This window comes from Dromaius novaehollandiae, chromosome W (genome assembly GCF_036370855.1).
Source record: "Dromaius novaehollandiae isolate bDroNov1 chromosome W, bDroNov1.hap1, whole genome shotgun sequence".
Taxonomy (NCBI): Eukaryota; Metazoa; Chordata; class Aves; order Casuariiformes; family Dromaiidae; genus Dromaius; species Dromaius novaehollandiae.
Window position 1 is genome coordinate 66,852,949 of NC_088130.1, and position 19,962 is coordinate 66,872,910.

Consider the following 19,962-nt stretch of genomic DNA (forward strand, 5'->3'; position numbering starts at 1 on the left):
AGCACTTGTGGCCACAGAAATACCTAAGAAAGCCAATTTTTCTCATGGGTTAACAAAAGAAAATGAATCCATTTTTCAGCAGCACTGGCTGACTTTTGTAAAAATTTAAACACACTATGGACATAAGGACAGTTGTACATGGAAACAAAGAGCATCTAAGGGATCAAAACAACTATTTGGGCACAAAGTAGAGGCTAATGTTTTTTTTTGTTTTTGTTTTTTTTTGCCAGAGCACTCATGGAACAAGTGCAAACACAGCAACCAACAGGCACTTCTGTTGTCTACCAGCCCACTTCTGGCTAACTCATGACACAGAGAACATTGCAAGGCTTTGTAACGGAGGTGACTAACCACACGCAGAGGCTGACGACACATACGCCAGCTAGGAAATAATCAGTAACAGCAAACTACACACCAAAACTCTCTTTTAAGCACTGCAACTACCCAAAATTTAAGTACCACGCAGAGGATCCAGCCTACTTCGGCATTTAACTAACACACTCAGTGTTTACTGGTGCTAAGTAGGCATCTCAGAGCAGCAGGTTTTATTTTGCATATATGCAAGCTTAAACTCTTCTATAAGCTATGCATGTTACACAGCTGAGATAAGAATGGAGGAGAAGCTCAAAAGTGAATTTTCAAGCTTCTGAAGGTTTTAGACCTTCAATATCAGCAGGCTATTGGTGTACGTTAGGCACGCAAAACTAGAGAGAGAATAAACTCACCTGGCCTAGAATCTCGATGCAGGAAGAGAAGAACTGCCTTGTGGGAGGGTTGCGTTGGGTTTCATCACACACATACTCCACTAATGTAAAAAACAAACTAATTCCAACTTTCTGAATTGCAGGCAGAGGCTGCACCTTGTAGATATTTATTAAGGCCCTGTTAAAAAAAAAAAAAAAAGGCAGATCAAACTTAAGTATGGAAATCAATCTATGATAAGAAAGAAAAAAGGTTTCCTGTCAGCGTATAGCTATTAAGATGGTTACCTCTGCCTTACATGATAACTGAGTGCGGTTTATCTTAAGTAATTTCACTGCCTTAAGTGGTACCAAACCTCACAGAGTCTCCATAATCACAGTCAGAAAGTGATCATTAAGATATTTAATACTATAGTTAAAAAAAAAAAAAAAGAAACCTAGTACTCCCTCAAATAACGTGTTCCTCATGTTCTTACACTACACTTGTACTGCAAGAACGTTTACCTTATTTTACTTGCTAACTTAAAAGACTCAGTAACAAAAGAATAAAAAGAGAATCAATCTTTTCTATTGCATTGCCAATTGAATGTTTTATTGAGCTCAAATCAAGCCCTCCGCAGTCTAAGTCTGAATAAATTACATTAAAACAACATCGGAAGAACATGAAATTCCACAGATGGTAAATCCCAAGGACTATATCACGTACAGAATTTTTCAGATTAATGATAAAGAAGAACAAGCAGAAATAGTTACTGCTTTACTTGTAGAGTGAGTATGCCTTGTAGGAAACCAACTACTTAAAAAAAAAAAATATCCAGTTTTCCAACACCATTCTTCTTGATCTTCTAGACTTCAACTAGGATCTGGGATGAAGTTCTCAAGAAGACGAGGGCCTTTGGCTAATCTATTCATTCACCCAAAAAGTCAGATTATATAGTTCTCTTCCACTGCAGTATTTTGTTTCACATTTTGCAAGGTTGCTCTGATTCCTTCAGTTCATAATTCTCATCATCACCAAACTACCTTCTCCACTCTTAGAGGGAATAGCCTAAGACACACCTATTAAGAATGACTAGTTATAGTTCATGGCTGATATAGCTGTGGTACAAGTTTGCTATTTCTTAAAATTTTACATAGCATCCCTGGCATTACAAAACTTGCTTTTGCAGGGTTAGAATGGCTGTTCTAAGGCAGTGTACAATAAATTGAAGTAGAGTCCAGTATTATGTGCTCTGCTGAGGCTGAGTTACCTCTTCTGATAATACGTGGAGTTGCTCCTTTAGAGGTTTTTGTTACAAACACACATATTCAGACTGTGTTGTTCAGCCAAGCTGATATGCATTACCAGAAACACACAAACAAGTTCCACGTTTTAACTCCAAAATGCAGAAGACCAAGTATAAAAACACTGCCTAAAACAGTGTCTGAACAACCTACGTAATAAAGTTTTCCACGTGTACTGCTGCTTCCACAACACCCGGAGAAGGCGGCTTTGTAGCTTCTGCTCGCAGTTGTCTCACTTCTCTACGCAAAGCATGAAGCTGCTGGCTCACTGCTTCGTTTTTGTGCTTCCCTTCAAACTAAATGAGAAAAGGTATTCATTTCAAAATAATATCTTCTCCTAAAATTCTTCCAATGTGGCAACTAATTGTAAAAGTGAGGCAGAGCCTGGCAAGCAGCTCAGACCACAGACTGTTTTCCCCAAGAATTTTGATCAGATTTAGTGCATACTGTCCAAGCATACATTCTTGGTCACGTTCCTATTTTATTATCACATGGTGATACAATTCATGTCTTAAGTAATGCTTTTAATTCACAGGCTGAAACTTAGTAGAGATCAAGAAATTCACATACTAAGCAACACACAAACACTTCTATAAACACTTTCATACTTTTGTTCCTATCAGTGAGCATATTCCTACGTTCACACATCAGGAAGCAATTTAGACTGAAAGCTGAGAAATATAAACCTTATGCAAGGACTAATTCTTCAACAGTTGATCTGCAGCTTCTTTTGAGCAATACATATTAGGTATTCAAGAGTGTATGGCAGCACTACATCAAATTAATCCACTCTTATAACCATTCAATCATTTCAATTTCATTATTTAAGTCCAATAGCCCAAAAACAGAAGCAAAGTCACATCTCTAACCTGGACTGTTAGAAGAGCTGCTCCCTGGCAGCCTTTATTTGAACTTCCCCGGCACTCCAAATGGAGGGTGATCTGTTCTTCACGGTTGACAAACAGCTTGGGTACTGTGTCCAATATTTCACTGTTGAGAGCAACATGCTGGGATTCCCAAATGGCCGCAGTTCTGAAAACCATTTATTGCTAAAGTTACCAAAATCTTTAGTGAAAACAGTAATGCTAAAGAATTTAAAAGCAAGAGATGGGACTTCAGTGTGGTGTGCTGCTCAAAGACACGTGACACTTTTCTAGAAAATATAAAAGGTTATTAAACGAAATTGAGTTAAACTTCAAAGTAACAGTACTTCAAAGTAATAACAAATAGTTTCATAGGAAAAACAAAACTACTCAAGTCTGCATGAGATTTTTGTTTTAACTGTAGGAAATTAAACAGACTGCCTACTGTAGAAAACACCATTCTTTCCATCAGACAAAGCCAGACTGCAGAATGATTCAGCCAAAAGAAAAAAGCCCTCTTAAAATTGCTGCTGGAAGCATTTAGATACAACCCCTTTTAGCTTTGGCAGGGTTTTTTTTTGTTTTTTGTTTTTTGTTTTTTTTAATATTTTTACTAACAAATTACATTGGGTGAGACTAGCTATATATTCATTAGCTCTGTTTGAAACTTTGAAAATACTTCAGTCGAATTCTCTTAGCAAGAACATTAAAAACGAAGTCTCCGCTCTGTCATACACAAAGCTAACAGTGCCAGAAATCAGATTGCTCTCTGGAGGGTTCCATTGCCTCAAACAACCATCACTGAATTTGTTTAAAATTAAACTCATTGTCAAGAAAAATCTAGGCTAAGGGGAGACTTTGTTTTACGAAGTGTTCCAAATAAGAAAAGAAACTGCAGATGGTAGATGCGAGCTGATGTAATCTCAGCCATTAGATACAACTTGTGTAGTTGATTAAAGTAGTGGAATAATGATATGATAGCCAAGGAAGAAACACTGGGCCAAGAAGCAGAAATCAAGTACTGCTAGCCTTATGCTAACACCACAAATAAAGCTGCTGTAAATGGCAACTGCAGACACAGCTAGGCACACTAGTACAGCAGAAAAAACCAGCTAAGTCTTACTTGGCATGCTGCTGCAAGATGTTAAGATCCACGCGCATAAGCTGAATCGCTTCTTTCTGACTTATTAGACTGGCAGAGGAAATAACTGGCACAGGAGCTTTCACTGGCTGGAGTGGAAGAGGGGGCTTGGGAGTATCAAACTTCTTCAAATTTTTCATTATTCTCTCTTTGGCTAAAAAAGGAAAACAGAAGCATGTTTTGTCAATGAGAAAAATTTAGAAAAAAATGGAACTAAAACATTACTTAGATAATTATGATTTTTTTTTTGAAGGAAATATGTTTTTGACAATGGACAAGTATTTATACTCCCAGGATTCCTCACTTTTATAATCACTTCACTGATCTTTCTGTTTGTGTTTACCGAGTTTATTTCGCCCTGCTTGTTTTCACTCACTAGTTGCATTACACACCACAGGATCTCAGACCCCACGGCTTTTCTGTTTCTCCCAACCATTCCTACTTTCTACTCTTCCAATTTTCTACTTCTTACCCCATTATTTTTTCCTGATCTGACAGAAGCTCCTAGTCCCACTCTGTGAAGCCAAACATATTCCTTCCTCCGCAGTTCGTCCTGGTCTCCGGTGCAGCCAGCTCCGATTCTTTCTCAAAGCATAGCCTCTCTCCAGGTCAGCTCTCTCCTCCAGCTGGTTCCCATCCAGTTTCCTTGCCCAAACCATGCCAATTCCCCTATGATCCTGTTCCAGTTTCCTTCTCTTCCCTCCCTCCCCTTCTTTAACCAGCCCCCCCAAAATCCAATCTCACCCTATCCTTAATAAACCTACCATGACTGTAATCCCCTTTGATGCTAGAACAACCCTTTCACTGTGCCATAATTCCAGGGAGCAGCAAGTAAAGGCACTGTGAGCAAAAACAAACAAAAAATAACCAAAAAACCCCACAAAACAAAACAGAGACAATCTTTGCCTTTTCAGCAAGCATTCTTCACCTTTACTTGCAAGCTCCCTTTACCCAAATTGCAAGGAAAATTCAGCCAGTCTGGACTGTACTCTGTATGGAGCAACCTTGGGGGAGTTCACCCGTTAAGCTCTAGCCACCACATCACCTACTACTGGGTGATGTGGCTACTTTTGCACCAAAAAACTCCAGCCTCTTATATGGGCATTTAGCAAGAACGCCACAAAAACTTCATGTAAAATACTATACCAACCGAAAACACCAACTGTATTAACAGTTTTATTCACAGTATCACTATGTTCCTAAAGGAACCAGAACTTCCACATGTTAATAACCCTTTCTGCCCCAGTTTGCCTAATGGTATCTTTATCTCCTACCTGATAAAGGGTTGGCGAAATCCGTTTGCCCTGCAGAAGTACTAGAGGCTGTATGCGATTCAAGCTGAAGCTGGAGCCAAAGGTTTAGAGCTTCCCGAAACTCATGGTGTATGAGTTCAACATTGACAAATTCCATCCACAAATCCTAAGGCACAAAAGAATCAAATTATTGTGATCGTTTTGTTCATTATCACATATTGCAAACCCATCCCAGTAGCTGGGGCACTAAAATAATTAAATAAAACTAGAGCCTGTGGTTTTAAGTCACAGCAATATTTTACTGGGGGGGGAACTAAATTACAGAAAAGAGCCAGAGAAGTCTTATCATATATGCAGATAAGCCATGAAAAGCATTCATGACCCTTAGAGAAGTCTGACAAAAACATATGGTGTAAATTCTAACAGACTAGAAGAGAGAGGAAGGATAGAGACAATTAAAACTTGGTTCCTTTTAAAAGGCGCCTAAGCATGAGTAACTAGAAATCAGACTAAAGCAGGCTGCATTTTCAATACTCACATATGCTGCAGGAACAGCACATATGCAAAGCAGAAATACACTAGGAGGCACAAGATGAGGCTCTTCCAAAGCCTTTCTCTCAAAGCCCTTTTAGCTATTAATATCTCTTTAGGTTTAACAGACAGAATAATACACGCTTCCCACTTGCTAACTTAAATTTGATCCAGACTTCTTACAAACTACCAATGTGAGCAGATTTGTGCTTTCAGCCTTTTGTTATTTAAAGATCCGATTTAGATAATTCTCCACAGTTCTCTAAGAAAAAAAATAATAATTATAAAACCATACAGAATAAGGACTGCTTTCTCATTAAGACATGCAAGAAGCCTGCACATGAATTCTGACTTAAATAAAAAGTAAGGCAGTTTGGGATAGCATGGGATTTTTAGCAAAAAAAAAAGTTAGAGCTGTAAAGCTACCGTACTTGCCATGGGCATACTAAAGACCAGCGACACAGAGTCTCTCACACTACTTAAGAGCATCCACTTTACCAAGAGAAGTGAATTTTGGATCCCAGATCACCAATGTTATAAGCACTTCACCTGTTGATTCTGCATGATTTTAGCAAGTCTATATGCATCGTACTGCTTCGGTAAAGATGGAATGTACGTGTCTCCTTTCTGAAAGCTCTCTTCTTCTAACCACAACACAAAAACATTACAAAGCCTGAGAAGAAAAAACAAAAAAAAGAAAAGAAAAAATAAATCAATGTGAACCTTAATTGCATGCAGGTGCAGAGCATATATTACACAGTAGTGTGATTCTGGGAGTTAAAGTTAAGGCAATAATTCATGCTATAAGGTAAAATGGTTCAAAATTTAGATATTTCACATGCTCAGAGATTAGTTCACTAAGTGTCAGTTCAAAGACCAGGAGTGGAAGGACGCTATTTAGAAAACACAAAGGGCAACAACCAAGAGTAACACAATGAATTTTAAAAAAGAACATTTATTCTAAATAGCGCATAGGACCCAGGACAGGAAATGTCTCTTAGGTCAAGGAACTACATCTATGATCCTATTCAGAAGGCCAATGAAGAGAAAACAATGTTTGAGCAAGTTTGGCTTCTTGCCTCACTGCTTCTCTAGAGAGCCTGCTTCAAAAGCTCACATCTGAAGTGAGTTGCTACACCTTCTAACTTCTTTTGAGGCTCAAATTCACATCCAGTTCATCCGCATTTCTTCCTCTGCTAACACTGTACTTCAACATATATATGCTTTCTTCACCAGCATCACTGCATTTATCACAAACAAATACATCCCCACTTTTGCTCAGCTGGCTAACAAGTCAAGTTTTTGGTCACATTCCCCAACTGAAATAAGCTTTTTCCATTCCTTAAAACATTCTAGTAGCTTTTCTTTGCAGCTATTCTAGTTGGAATTTATCATTCCTTCACACTGCTGTGCCACTTCATACACAGCACTGCAAACAGTATTTTGCCAGTGTCTAACCGATGAATATTATGCATTAATTACATATGTAAGTTTTTACAGCAACTGGAACAACTTTGCCCAATACATACTAGAATCATATTTGTCTTTTCCACAAATGTGTCATCCTCAGTCATTCACACAAGTCCTTTTCCTGTCATTCCAACATGTGTTCCCAAATAGGCTGTAAGGTCTTGAACTTCAAACTATCAACTGAATACAGAACTAGAACGTCATTAAATCTTCACACTGTGCTATTAAATACTCATGCTTTCTATACGAATGTAACCGATGAGAAAACAAAACTAGATTGGTCCCAAGATTCAGCCCTGGGGGACTCTACCAAGATTTCCCTTCCTGTCCAGCTGGCCATGAAACTTCCTGAGCATAAGGTTTACTTGGCTGTGGAGCAGTCCAGCTTTCTGATGGAGTGGAGAAATTCTTTGAAATGAAAGTGACAAAATATTAATCAAGTTATAGCCAGTGAGCGTGCCTGGATTATTTTTCACATAGGACTGAGAAGGATTTATGATTTCCCTTGTTTGTTTGTACGGTACCTATTGATTGCTGGGGAGGAAGCACTTAAAAGCTTAAATTCTGTATGCCCAAACCCCCAGAACGAGGGACTCCTTCCAAATAATCCTTTCAACTATAGTTTCTTGAAAAATCCAGATACTGTAATACTGCAAATATTTTAAGGTAGGCTTCTCAAACCAGAAGTCTCCATGTAACAGAAACAAGAAGTGAGGACTTCAGAACAACATAGTTAAGGCTGCAGCACGCGCGAGGTACAAGGTGCTGAGAAACAGCCAAGTTACCAAGTTTACCAGCATGGGGATGACATTAATTGGAGCAAAGCTCTCCCAACAGGAGAGTGACAACTCTATCAACATTTTATTTCTAGTAGTAAAATCAACCCCTCCAAACAAAACAAGCTGCAGCAACAGAAGGGCAGACGTGACCATGACTCCATGTGTACAAGAAGTATCTGCGGTAAATCTAGCTCAGTCAAGGGTCACATCCCTTCACACCTCCCACTGCTAAGACTATGCTCAGGTAATTACTCAGATCACTGTGCTGAATGAGACTGAACGGGAAAGGTTTTCTCTACCTGACAAGTTCCTTATGCAGTTCTGGGGATGTCAGATAATCTGGTGAGCAGCTCCCCTTCTCCGGTGATCTGTCACTGCCATCTGCAGGACTGTCCACTCTAAGTGCTTTGCTAGCAGCATGGTGGAAGTCTGCTACCTCTATCAAGCGCTGCTTCATTTCATTTAATAAGTTAATATGAGCTGCGCTCTGGAAAAACCTTCTTCCAATGCAGCCGTCTACAGGTAACCTAAAAAATGAACAAAAAAAAAACAGAGCAGGAAGTGTCAAATCAGCATCTCCACAAATAAATTGACCTTTGCTTTAAAGAAATTGCTGGCACCCACTGCTTTCAGATGAGCCCTGAGCACAAAGCATTTACTAATCTCACTTAAAATGCAACATACTAGTGCTTGCTATTCTGCTAGAGCCTTAATGATCAACGGACTCACCCATACTGTGGCCCTGGTCGATGAAGGTAAAGGAGGAAGAATTTCTGCCAGATTAGTGGCATGAGAGGGTGATCAGCAGGAGTAGCAAGGGCCTGGTGAGCCCAGCGGTAAATCATTAGCCTCTGAAGGGAAGGCACAATGGGCAGCTTCAGCTGGGTCTGGGCTTTCTGCAAAAAGAACATTTTTCAAACAAGTGTCCTGCTGCAGTTCCCTGTAACAGGTTGTTTTCCATGGAAATACAGATATGCAAACCAAGGGACAAGTGTTCTCCAGACTAGTTCCCAGGGCCCCGAGACATGTGCCAGCCAGCCTAGATGTAGCCAAAGAAAATCTGTTTTCATAAAGTTTCCAGCTTAACTTCTTCACCAAAAGATACCAAAGCAGTTGAGATGAAGGACAGCCCAAAAGTTACACTTCCAGACTGGAGAGCTCTGGTTTCAACTTGCTTCACTCCTAACTTTCTAACTGAGTTTGGGCAAGGAACATTGCAAACACGGCTTAAACACACCTGACTCTTTGTGTCTTGTTAAGGGAGAGACCTAAACAGTTCTAAAAGTTTTGGAAAATAATTCAGACACACCTGCAAGCAACGAAATAGAAAACACTAAAAGCCCAGACTTAAGTGAAATTCAGACTCTCTCAAAAGCACTCTTTGACATATAAAGAGACATTTTCCAATGCAGATAAAGTATCTGCACTTCCCATCTCAGCGGTATAAAATAAATCCACTGTAGATTGTAAGGTGTTCAGAGGACCCAGAAGAATCATATAAAAGCACTAATTATTGAATTAATTTTTCTGTAAACAATGATATAGTAAGACCAGATATTTACATAGTAGTTTTTAAATGTGCCATTCAAAAACATAAAGGAAACCTCGCCTGAGTTATATTTTGTCCTGGAAAGCCAAGTAGGTAAGGCCTTAAATAGTTATACTTTCGCCCTGGTAAGAAAAAGTGCATGAGGTAAAACTAAACAATCCATGAGAATACTTTCCTACAGCAGTTTTCTATAAGAAGGTAAACAGTTCTCACCTTCAAAGCCTGATCAGGAGTTAAAGCATTAATAACCAATTCCCCCTCCACAACTCTGCGAAGCTGTGAGTCTTCTTCAAATATTGACTCCATATTTAATACTACCCATGAAAACCAGACCTGTACAACACAGCAGTAAAGAAAATATTGATCACAAAACAGGGCAGCAGGAAGGGATTTTTGCCATTTTCTTAACTGGAATGTCTTTTCCACATGCTCTTTACAAAGTTGCAAAAGCAGTATAACATGAAGACAGGAAGACTGAGTGGTTTCCTCCCCCTCTACATTCATCTACTACCTTTTGTATTTTGTTGGAACTTGTGCAAGAAAGAGGAAAGCAGGTTTATGGAACCATACGTAGAATTGCCCAGAGAGTTCTAGATGAATTAACCTACTCAAACATTGTAGTAAGGTCTTCTCTCTCCCATCTGCACTACACATCTCCAGTTGGGATACTGCAGGGTTTTTTGTTGTGGTGGTGGGTTTTTTCCATTTGTTCTGGTTTTTTTTTTTTTTTTTGCTTGAATGATGTACACAGAAGAGAGAGAAAGTGCCTAACATTCAAAATACTCATCAAAAAAGAACTGATTTAATAGAAGAGTAAGTCTCTGCCTATTTTCCCTCATTAAATGTGTCAGGAAGAAATGAAGATTTATTATTAATTTTTACTAATAAATCTAATTATATGAATTTTTGGACAGGGATTAGGATAAAGCTTGCTCAGTAAAAAATGTCCATCTTCCCTTTAGTGTAATAAAGTTGCAGAATTAGGATTTTATCACAAGAAAACTCAAACATCGAGATAGGGAGAAAGAAGGAACAAGATAACATTTGCAAAGAGCTGTGACAGCAGGAAAAAAAAAAATACAACATCCATATATTGCTTATGTTGGGAGTGTTCCTACAACACCATCATACCACTTACCTGAGAGGAATTTGCATTGCCCTCGATGAAAGAAGGTGTCACGTTGCCTGCCACAATCCAGCTAACAAGTGAGGACAGCAGACCTTTGTCACAGTGATAGCCTAAAGCATTCTGCAAGGAAACGCAAAACACTGGTTTTTGTGAGGACCCAACAGATGATCTACAACCTACAAAAATGTCACTGCACCTCATTCCAGATTCCTTCCTACATTATGTAGCTACTTCACAACCTTCATTTAGAAAGCCATCTCTGACATGCCTGCTTATACTTACTTTCTTGTTGGTGAAAAGATTCTGTTTTATAGTTTGCCATTGCTTTCTCTGCAGAGGATGTTCTAAATACAGTACTGAGCATATGAAATCCAAAGGCTGCAGATTAAAATACTATCATAGAACACCTTCACATGAAATCTCTGTTAAAAATAGGTTTCAATTATTATTCAAGTATCAGCTATGTCATTAATCTTGACCTATTCCAAACCAAATCAGATACCATAACCTCATCATCACTCATCATCATGACTGCTGCTACACCTCATGAAAATATATGCACATCAGAAATCAGAATGAGCAACACGTGAACTGACCACTGACTCAACAGTCAAACCAATACACCACACCCATTTACCTTGTGTTGTTGGTAGAGCAGCTTTTGCACACAGTCTTCTTGACTGTATTGAAAAGCAGTTTTACATAAGTGATCCAGCAAGAAGAGTGTTGCCCTGTCCCTGTGCCACAGCTGCTGGCTGGTGAGGACCTGAACCCAGAACTCCAATACTGCTGTTGACCCCACACCATTCGGCTGGCTGCTTAGGAAAACGTGAATCTGCCAAATTAAAGGGTAGAATTATTCAAGAGTTTGCAGCTTCAGGAAAAGCATAAGAATTTAATGAAGAACTCTTTAATTCACATGAAGCTGTGGGCCTATCCTAAAAAAAATATATATATATTAGTTTTACATGGGCATAAAGAGCATTGCCATAAATTATTTGCCATCTCCAACCTTTAAGAGAGTTGCTGCAGCCTAGAGGTCTGTGAAGTTTATGCAATCAGCAAAAATAGACACAGAGGCCACGTGCGGGGCCCTCTGCAATAAGGCATAAACAGCACCTGCAGGCATAAACAGCACCTATTTCTGAAGTGTTGCCGGCTGTTCCTGCAAGAGGACTTCCCAGAGCAGGTGTGTTTCTCTTTAGCCCTTACCTCTTTCAAATGTTAGTAGGTCTTAGTTCCTGACCTGTTTGCACTAAGAAAACAATAGTATTTTATTTTTCAAGCCAGTAATAGTTTTCATACCTTAACCATAAATCAACGGTCAAAAGCAAAACTTTCAAATCCTAGTATCTGCTGCAATCCTCAAACACCAGCAAGAAAGTGGTGTTATATATCGCACTGCTTTTTTAACAGAGTTTTGATCTGGCACTAAGAAGTCTGTTTTCCAAGAAATCTGGATGGCACATCTTGCTAACACGCCCAGAGTCAGATGGATTGCCAGTTTAGGGTAAGGACAGAATCCCTTCCCTATCCCCCTCTTAATATCAGACTGGTACAGATCTTAAGCGTTTTCCACTTCCCTCTGAAACACAGAAAGCATTCATCTGTTGAAATTATCTCAGACATTTTAAGTAATCCCAGAAACCGAAGAAATCATTTTTCCTGTTCTCAAGAACGCAGTTTAAGCCAAAGCATTTCAGGAAAACAAACCCAACTCTTTGAGCCTGATGCAGGATATTCCATGGCAGATTCAGTATCCATTCTGACCTTAAACTCTAACCCAGTCAAAAAAACCCTACTGCTGGGTGTGCACCCCAATTTCTTTCCAAACCTCACAGGTGTACATAAGGCACATAGCTTTAAAAAGAAAAAAATAAAAATAAGAATAAAAATCTTACCTGTATCATACTACTAAGCAGCTTAACGTTTTCTCCATAGCTCACTCCTGTCAAGTGTTGTGTTACCTTATGGGTAACCTGCTGGGTCATGCCTTGAAGAATTCCACTATCCAGGTGAAGGAACAGTTGGACATAAGATAAAAACCTGGGGATGTCAACAAATTCAATTCAATCAATTCCAGAATTTCTCCTACAACATAATACTCAGAAGAGCTGCTTCTAAAGAATTCAAAAGTTATATAGTATGAAGCACAGCTCAGCAGCACTGGTTGACCCAAATATACAGGATTTTGCTTCACAACCATGCTGCAGAGTATTAATTGCTCCACTAAACCATATTATAGGCATAGTATGCGCAATTCAAGGCAGCCTCTAATTCAAGACAACTTATCAAGACTTACAAACACAACATGCACGCTTGCACAAGAGTTAGGAAAAATTTACACGAGAAAAGAGTCTACGCATTGAAGATTTACACTGAAGTTACCTTGCATAGAAAATTATAGCTGCAGCACTGCCTGCTTTGGAAAAAAGAAAAAAAAAGAAAAAGGGGAGGGGGAGGGGAAAAAAAAAAAAAAAAAAAAAAGAGGAATGGGCACATTCAAAACTACTCTGACATTAACAAAATAACCCCAAAATTATCCCGTAAGTATTTGAAACTGTAGGGCATTCCCAAAACAAAACCCATGAGAACTGAACAGTGGCTGATACCGCAAAATAAACCTGTTGCCTGGCCTAACTGCACAGCAGTATATCTTGAGTTTTCAGACAGCAAACAGCAGTGTGTATGTTTTACACCCCAAAAACTTACTTTCCAGCTTTCTGGAGAAGACAATGTCGTCAGGAACATCTGGTAGGCCCTAACAGCAGTAAGTTGCAAGGCATATCCTTGTCAGTATTTCAAGGCTGCAGCATGCTCAACAGAACTGCAGTAACTATTTTACAGAGACTCTGTCAAGCTAGTAACATGCCACAGACCGTTTTCTGGCCCCGAACCCAAGTGGCATAGAGCAGCCTGTGCATCTATTAACTCTCCTACTCTCCAAAAGAGGATGCCCCATCAAGGCTGCCACTTGGGAATGGTTCTTGGCCCACTTTAACACCCAGAGCTAGCTCAGAAACTGTTTGGGAGACTGCCAGGTAGACCGAGCCAAAAGCACACCATGGGACCACATTACCAGTTCACCAGGACAAACAGTTGAGAGTTGAGGTTGTGGATCAGTTTACCAGTATGGATACAGTTAAACAGCATTGCCTGTTTCTCTACCTAGCCTATCTAAAGGCAACTGTTCTTGCCAATACAGCTGTCCAGAGACCAGTTGTGTGACACAGTGACAGTGTCATGAGTGATGTGTGTACACGTGATGTCAGCAGCCCAGGTTTCCATAACTGTGTCATCAATCACAACCAATGACAAAAAGTAACTTGGCAAACCAGAAGTTTTTCCAGTCATCTGTGTCACATTCATACTAGATGCAAAATGCAGAATGAAACACGATACGTTTAACAGTTAATCTTAACTTTCACTGCTCTTTAGCAATAAACATGTTAGGAACATATCATGCTTACTGTTCATTCTTCAGGAGGTAATACTGGCAAGAGTAAAACAGGGGTAAAATTTTATCCAGCACATGGACTACTGTTCTCAGGTATCTAGACTGGATGAGTATACCCAGAAGAGAGATCCCTTCGGCACAGAACTTCTCAATGCTGTCAAAACAAAAACAAAATAAATAAGCAAAAGCATGGGGACTATCAGCAGCAAGAAACAAGTTTCTTCATGAACTGAGATATAAAGACATTCACATCTTTACATATAACCTTTGAAGTCCTAGAGAGTTAAATCTGCAGAATTTTTTCTTCAGCTGGAGGAGTCATACAACAGCTGACAGAACTGATGAGTATTTTCTGCTCTTTTGGAGATTTGTGTCCTCTCTTCTAAAAAAGGCTGAACATGGGGGTGATGATCATATGTGGGTCTTCATCCAGGGTTTCCGTCATTTAAAGGTCAAAGTTCTGGCTTAACTAGTCAGCTAGCCTCCTCCTCCAGGCAATGGAAACACCTACACGTGGAGTTTACCTTTGATAGCAAATTAGGATGGATGATTCTCTGGACATGAGCTTTCTTTCTCCACCACCTATAGACAGAGCTCAAAGGATTACCTTACACTAAGTATTTAGGTGGCTACAGTTAACAGAGATGAATCCTACCCCTACTGTCCAGAAAATGGATCACTTGAAGCTTCTTCAGGGTATTTCTTTGCCTCAAGTTCTGGTAGTGGAAAAGGGCTGCACATTAGGACAGGACAAAGAACATCAATCCCATGTCTACTCTGAGACAAACTGTAGTATTAAGTCTTAACGTACCAACATAGCCCTTTGTTTCTTCTGTTCATTATCACATTGGCCTTGAACTTTCATGATACATATCAGCATTATTATTTACGTAGAAGATTAATATCAAATGATTCTTCACAAGGCCAAAAAGGGCAATTAAAAAAAAAATCAAAATTAAAGATGTTCCTTGTTTTTCTCTCAGTGTTCACCTTCCACTCTCAAACTAGAACAGCTTGATAGTAGTCTCAAATTACTGGAATACCATGAAGGAGCATGTATCTATGCTTGAAGTTAAGCTTATGTCATAGATACAATGTCTAGGGGAAAGAGAACAACCCTAAGACAGTTTCTCTTTGAAGAGTATCGCAACACTGTATGCGGAAAACAAAAGTAGCCAAAACTTTGAAGAAGATGATATAACTAAAGCAATCACAGATGTAGAAAAAACAGTCCTGGGAGACACTTTGACAGAAGTCTGCCCCTGTACCTGTACCTTAATGAAATAGTTCATTTGATTCCATCAGAGGAGAGTCTTATCTACAAACCAGCTGAGGGCACTGGAAAAGACTGTGCTGGAACACTGCCAGGGCTAGGAGCTTCAGCATTAAGATTATAAACCTCTCAATTTACTGTATCAGCATGAGAGTTCCCCCACCCCCAACTCTATTTTCTGACTATGCTGCTAAAAGTAAAATGAACTGCAGGACAATCTTTTTGGTAGATATGGTTAAGAGTTATTCTTGTCTGCAACGGTCAAACTAACCCCAGCAGTTTCACTATTATTTCTTATCACTGTTTTACCCAAACATGCAAGAGACCAAAATTAGTACTAGCAAAATAAAGGAAATAGCGTGCTGATCAAAACTACTGTCCTTGACGACAGCTCAAACTCTTGCCTCGGAAGCCCTTTATCATCTTTAAATTTGCATAGAGATGTTAACAGCCCTCAGTTCATCATTAGGTAGGATGCTCAGCAATGGGGCCATCTGCTCAAGGCAGACAGGAGACAGTACACTTACTTGTGCCCGAGCGTGGTCATTGCCAGCGCCAGGTAACAGCCGATAGGGATGCCTGCTTTAACAGCCTTCAGGAGCGGGTGAAGTGCGACTGACTCCGTCATGTCGGGCACGCTGTCAGATACAGGGGCCGCAGGCCAGCCCCGCTGCACGCCACGGTCATTTCTGTGAAGCTTTAACCTCAAAATCAAGCCCCATGTCCACTGATTAAAGGAAGTCTCTGGCGTTTCTCCATAACGAACAATGCTGGCTAAGTAGGAGACCTGAAATAAAGAAACAGCAACAGGAATGAGAAGCAGCACAGCAAGTGCTACAGCAAGTCCAGCACTCATCTAGGACTTGGTCAGCTCAGAGGAATTTCCTCTTCTAATACGACCCTAAGTCAGAGACCAGAGTAACAGTGGTTATTCTTCTGACATACCACACAGTTAAGTTTAGCTCAAATCCCTGTTTCTATGTTCTGGCTCACCTCAGCCTTTTTGGTAAACTCTATCAACCCCTACTGTTCGGCCAAAGTCTTCCAAACTGGGTATCGGTCTTGGATTCATTTTTTTCCCCCTATATGTAGCATTAAGTCAGTCATATATATATAAATACATTGAAGAAATATATAGATAGATAGATAGATATTTATATATAAATATACTTATTAAATATATTTTTAAAAAATATATAATTATATATATAAAGATAAAGTTTAGTAAAGCTTAAGATTGCTGGTGAAAATAAAAAATATACAAAAATACCATCTGTCAACAAAGAGCCTAAAACCTGGCAGTTCTTCTTGAAAAGCAATTCTGTAATGTAGATAGGGAGAGTCTCTGTATTGGCCAGGTATGCGTGTCTGTTATCACGAAAAGTTTGTCAGGACTCCAATGAATTATAAATCTTTGGGGAAAAAAGTGTCATATATGTTCTTACAGACCAGTGTGAATTTCAGATTTGGAAAACAATGCAGAGATTTCCTCCTTCCTGAGTAGGGGGGACAAGAACCACAGCAAAATTTTTACTCAAATTCCAGCTATGGGCTCATGCATATCAGGACAGACCCAGCAATACAGGGGGCAACCACAGTACAAATGAGCTGAAAGAGAGAATTCATCCAGCTTGTGCAAGGCAACAAACCATAATTACATAGTACAGAGAAACAAGACAGGACAGAGAGAAGACGATAAGGAACAAAGTGTGGGAAGAAAAGACTGGGAAAAGATACTCAGGAGGAGGAGAAGAAAATGCTGTACAAGAAATACTGAGAAGACAAAGCACATCACAATGCTAAGAGCTCTGAATAAATACATACAAGCATTTTGGATTGAACATCAAAAAAAAAAAAAAAAAAGAATTTTTAATCTTGACCTTTCTATCCTTCCATTCCCCTTCTGTAACCTGGGGCCATACCTTCCTCAGTCACCCATGGGCTTTAAAAAATAGGTAACACAGCCTAAAGAAAAAAAAGCCTAAAGAGATTAGTAGTTGAGTCTTCAAATAAGGTAAGACTAAAAGCTGGAGACACAGGAAGGGTGTCTCTTATGTTCACCAGTAATATTAAACAGCCTTTCATTAAGCAAATATTGTCCAACTCTGAATGAGTAAAGGATCCTTTGGAAAAACAGTTTGTGATCATGCAACTACAGGTTGGGTAAGAATGCAAACCAAACAGGGGGACAAATTTAAGTTTTGTTTCATGTATAGACACTCAGCTTTTAAGACTAACAGTATTATTTTAAGATACCACCGTGGGTGCAAAAATACCCAAGGAGCTGGTATTTAATGATGTTCTAATAACAAGAGGAAAGAGAGGAAAAGAAAAAGCAGAGGTCTTGTCCTGAAGTTTTTCTGTCATTAGCAATAAATTATTCCCTGCAATTCTGAAGAATACCTGTTTTATGCTTTCAGAGAGCAGCCCAGCATATGGTTTCTGGGGTAGATATTTCTGATATGCTTCCAGGACCATCAATGCAACTTCAGAATGGACAGCTCGATCCAGATGAAGAGCATCCTGCTAGAAGAGTATCACATCAAACCTCACTTCATTTAAAAAGGTCTCTAAAACCATGTTGTTCAGTTGTACTAACAAAAACCAACACTAACCAAGAAAAAAAAAAAAACTATCAAAAAAACCGCCCTAATACAAGTTGCATCAAAACACTAATTCCTCTTATCAACTACCACCTTAAAGAACTATTTTTCCTCATATCAGAAAGCTCCAACGTGACTCTTATCTCACAGCAAAGGCTTCACAAGTTTTCCCAGGACCTACCACTCCTCCGTTTTCACACATCCTACCAAGAAACGGGGGGCAAAAGTAAGACAAGCTTCATGTCGGAGTATCAGCACAGCTTAGTACAATCAAATGCACATATTAGCATACTGAATGCCTCACTGTAGTCATAAATCTAAGTTTTTAACACAGGCAACAGGACTGCACCAAATCAATTTCTGTTTCTCTGAAAAAACAATTGACCTGGGTCACGTCCTGAACAGATGGAGCTCCTGGAGTAACCCATTCTGTGGAATATTTTCCAATCTTAAATCACGCTCAGGGCTTTGAAACCTATTTCAATCATGAGTTTTCTTGAGTTGTACAAAACACACCTGGATATAATCCTGCAAGCTACAGTCACACCAGTGTCACACACACCTCTTGGAGGATTCCTCTCTTCTGCATAGCGCTCTTTCTGCACAGATCACCCTAGTCAAGTGACTCACAAAAATAGTCCCATTGACTGTTTCCTCGTGTTTAGAAAGAAGAAACTGCTGTTTAAGCATCTCTTTTAATCTCAGCTACATCACTGCTGAAGAATGACACAAACAAATCTTCAGGCAGAATGCTAGAAAATCATTGCAAAGTTTGCAATGCCAATGCTTCCAAATGCACGCAAAGCAGTTTATCATATCAAAAGCATATAATTTTAACTGTTTTCACAAATTCATAACTATAGCCTCAGACTGAATAATACTTTTTCCTCTCAAAAACTAACCAGATGACAGGCCTCCTGTTTTTAACACTTACATGTTCGCCAAATCCCCAATTTAGCCCTTCCAAGATAATGCAGGCAAGCTTATTTTCCACTGTGGTTAGACCGTTATTTAATAACCAGTCACGAATCAGTGCCATCTCAGACGAAGAAGGCTTCCACAGGTACAATGGCAGTTCTTTAAACAGATATAAAGAAACCTTTGCGGACAGAAGACAGAACAAAAGGCTAATCAGTATTTAGTATGAAACAATAATCAGCACTATACCGCTCTACCACAGACTTAAACAGTGATACAATCAAAAAAAACTACTGACAGCTCTTTAACACAATCCAGGCATACCAAGCCGTATCTTTTAACGCTGTCTGGTATGATCTCTCCCTAGTTTTAACTGAATGCCTTCTTTAAATGACAGAGGTTAGCACTTACCATCCCAACTTTTTCAATGGTGTCTTTAACTCGATCCAGCAGTACAGAAATAATCTGTATATGGGTGCTGGCAATCGCTCCCAGGAGTTCTCGACCGACTTTTGAAAATGTCTCTCTTGTGGGAAGACTAACATAGGACACCTGGGAAGATGAGCAGAAAGAAGTTACTCATTATGGTTGGCCTTCACTGACACTGCAATAAATAGTGCACTGATACCGCAACGAAACATCTTTTGGAGAACAGAATCAAATTGCTCTTGAGGATCCTGGACAACAAGGCTGATAAATGCAAATGCCAATATTAAAACTGATTATCCTAACATCTAATACTTCTAATGAAGTTGTTATAACACAATGCCAAAAACAAAGATCAAAACTGAACATACGAACAACAACAGAAAGGAGAGAAAATGCACAAGGAATTTCAGAGCTACAAGTTAGACCTGAGAGAAAAGAACCAAGCAAAGGAAAGATTTTGTGTTTGTTTTTTCCATTCTGGCTTGGTCTACAGAAAAGCTGTTTTGTCTCCCAGAACAAAACAAGCACTTCAGGATATTCTAATTCATTCTTAGATTGTTCAGCCATGGGACTAACAGAGCT

General features: G+C 39.4%; 1 protein-coding gene across 3 annotated transcripts in view; it reads right to left on the reverse strand.

The window, feature by feature from the left end:
* LOC112994473 (ectopic P-granules 5 autophagy tethering factor) overlaps nt 1-19,962 on the reverse strand; it is a 57,454-nt gene that overhangs the window by 19,341 nt on the left and 18,151 nt on the right. For 2 of the 3 annotated variants that reach the window (XM_064500748.1, XM_064500750.1), the window contains exons 13-29: nt 19,363-19,503; nt 18,968-19,132; nt 17,834-17,956; nt 15,958-16,217; nt 14,171-14,311; nt 12,602-12,746; nt 11,338-11,535; nt 10,710-10,820; nt 9,785-9,904; nt 8,752-8,918; nt 8,322-8,549; nt 6,323-6,446; nt 5,264-5,408; nt 3,972-4,143; nt 2,855-3,017; nt 2,139-2,281; nt 726-882 (exon numbers count right to left, since the gene is read on the reverse strand). In XM_064500748.1, coding sequence (XP_064356818.1) covers nt 726-882; nt 2,139-2,281; nt 2,855-3,017; nt 3,972-4,143; nt 5,264-5,408; nt 6,323-6,446; nt 8,322-8,549; nt 8,752-8,918; nt 9,785-9,904; nt 10,710-10,820; nt 11,338-11,535; nt 12,602-12,746; nt 14,171-14,311; nt 15,958-16,217; nt 17,834-17,956; nt 18,968-19,132; nt 19,363-19,503 — 2,703 coding nt within the window. The remainder of the gene's footprint in view (nt 1-725; nt 883-2,138; nt 2,282-2,854; nt 3,018-3,971; nt 4,144-5,263; nt 5,409-6,322; nt 6,447-8,321; nt 8,550-8,751; nt 8,919-9,784; nt 9,905-10,709; nt 10,821-11,337; nt 11,536-12,601; nt 12,747-14,170; nt 14,312-15,957; nt 16,218-17,833; nt 17,957-18,967; nt 19,133-19,362; nt 19,504-19,962) is intronic. The other variant, XM_064500749.1, reaches the window with a different exon arrangement.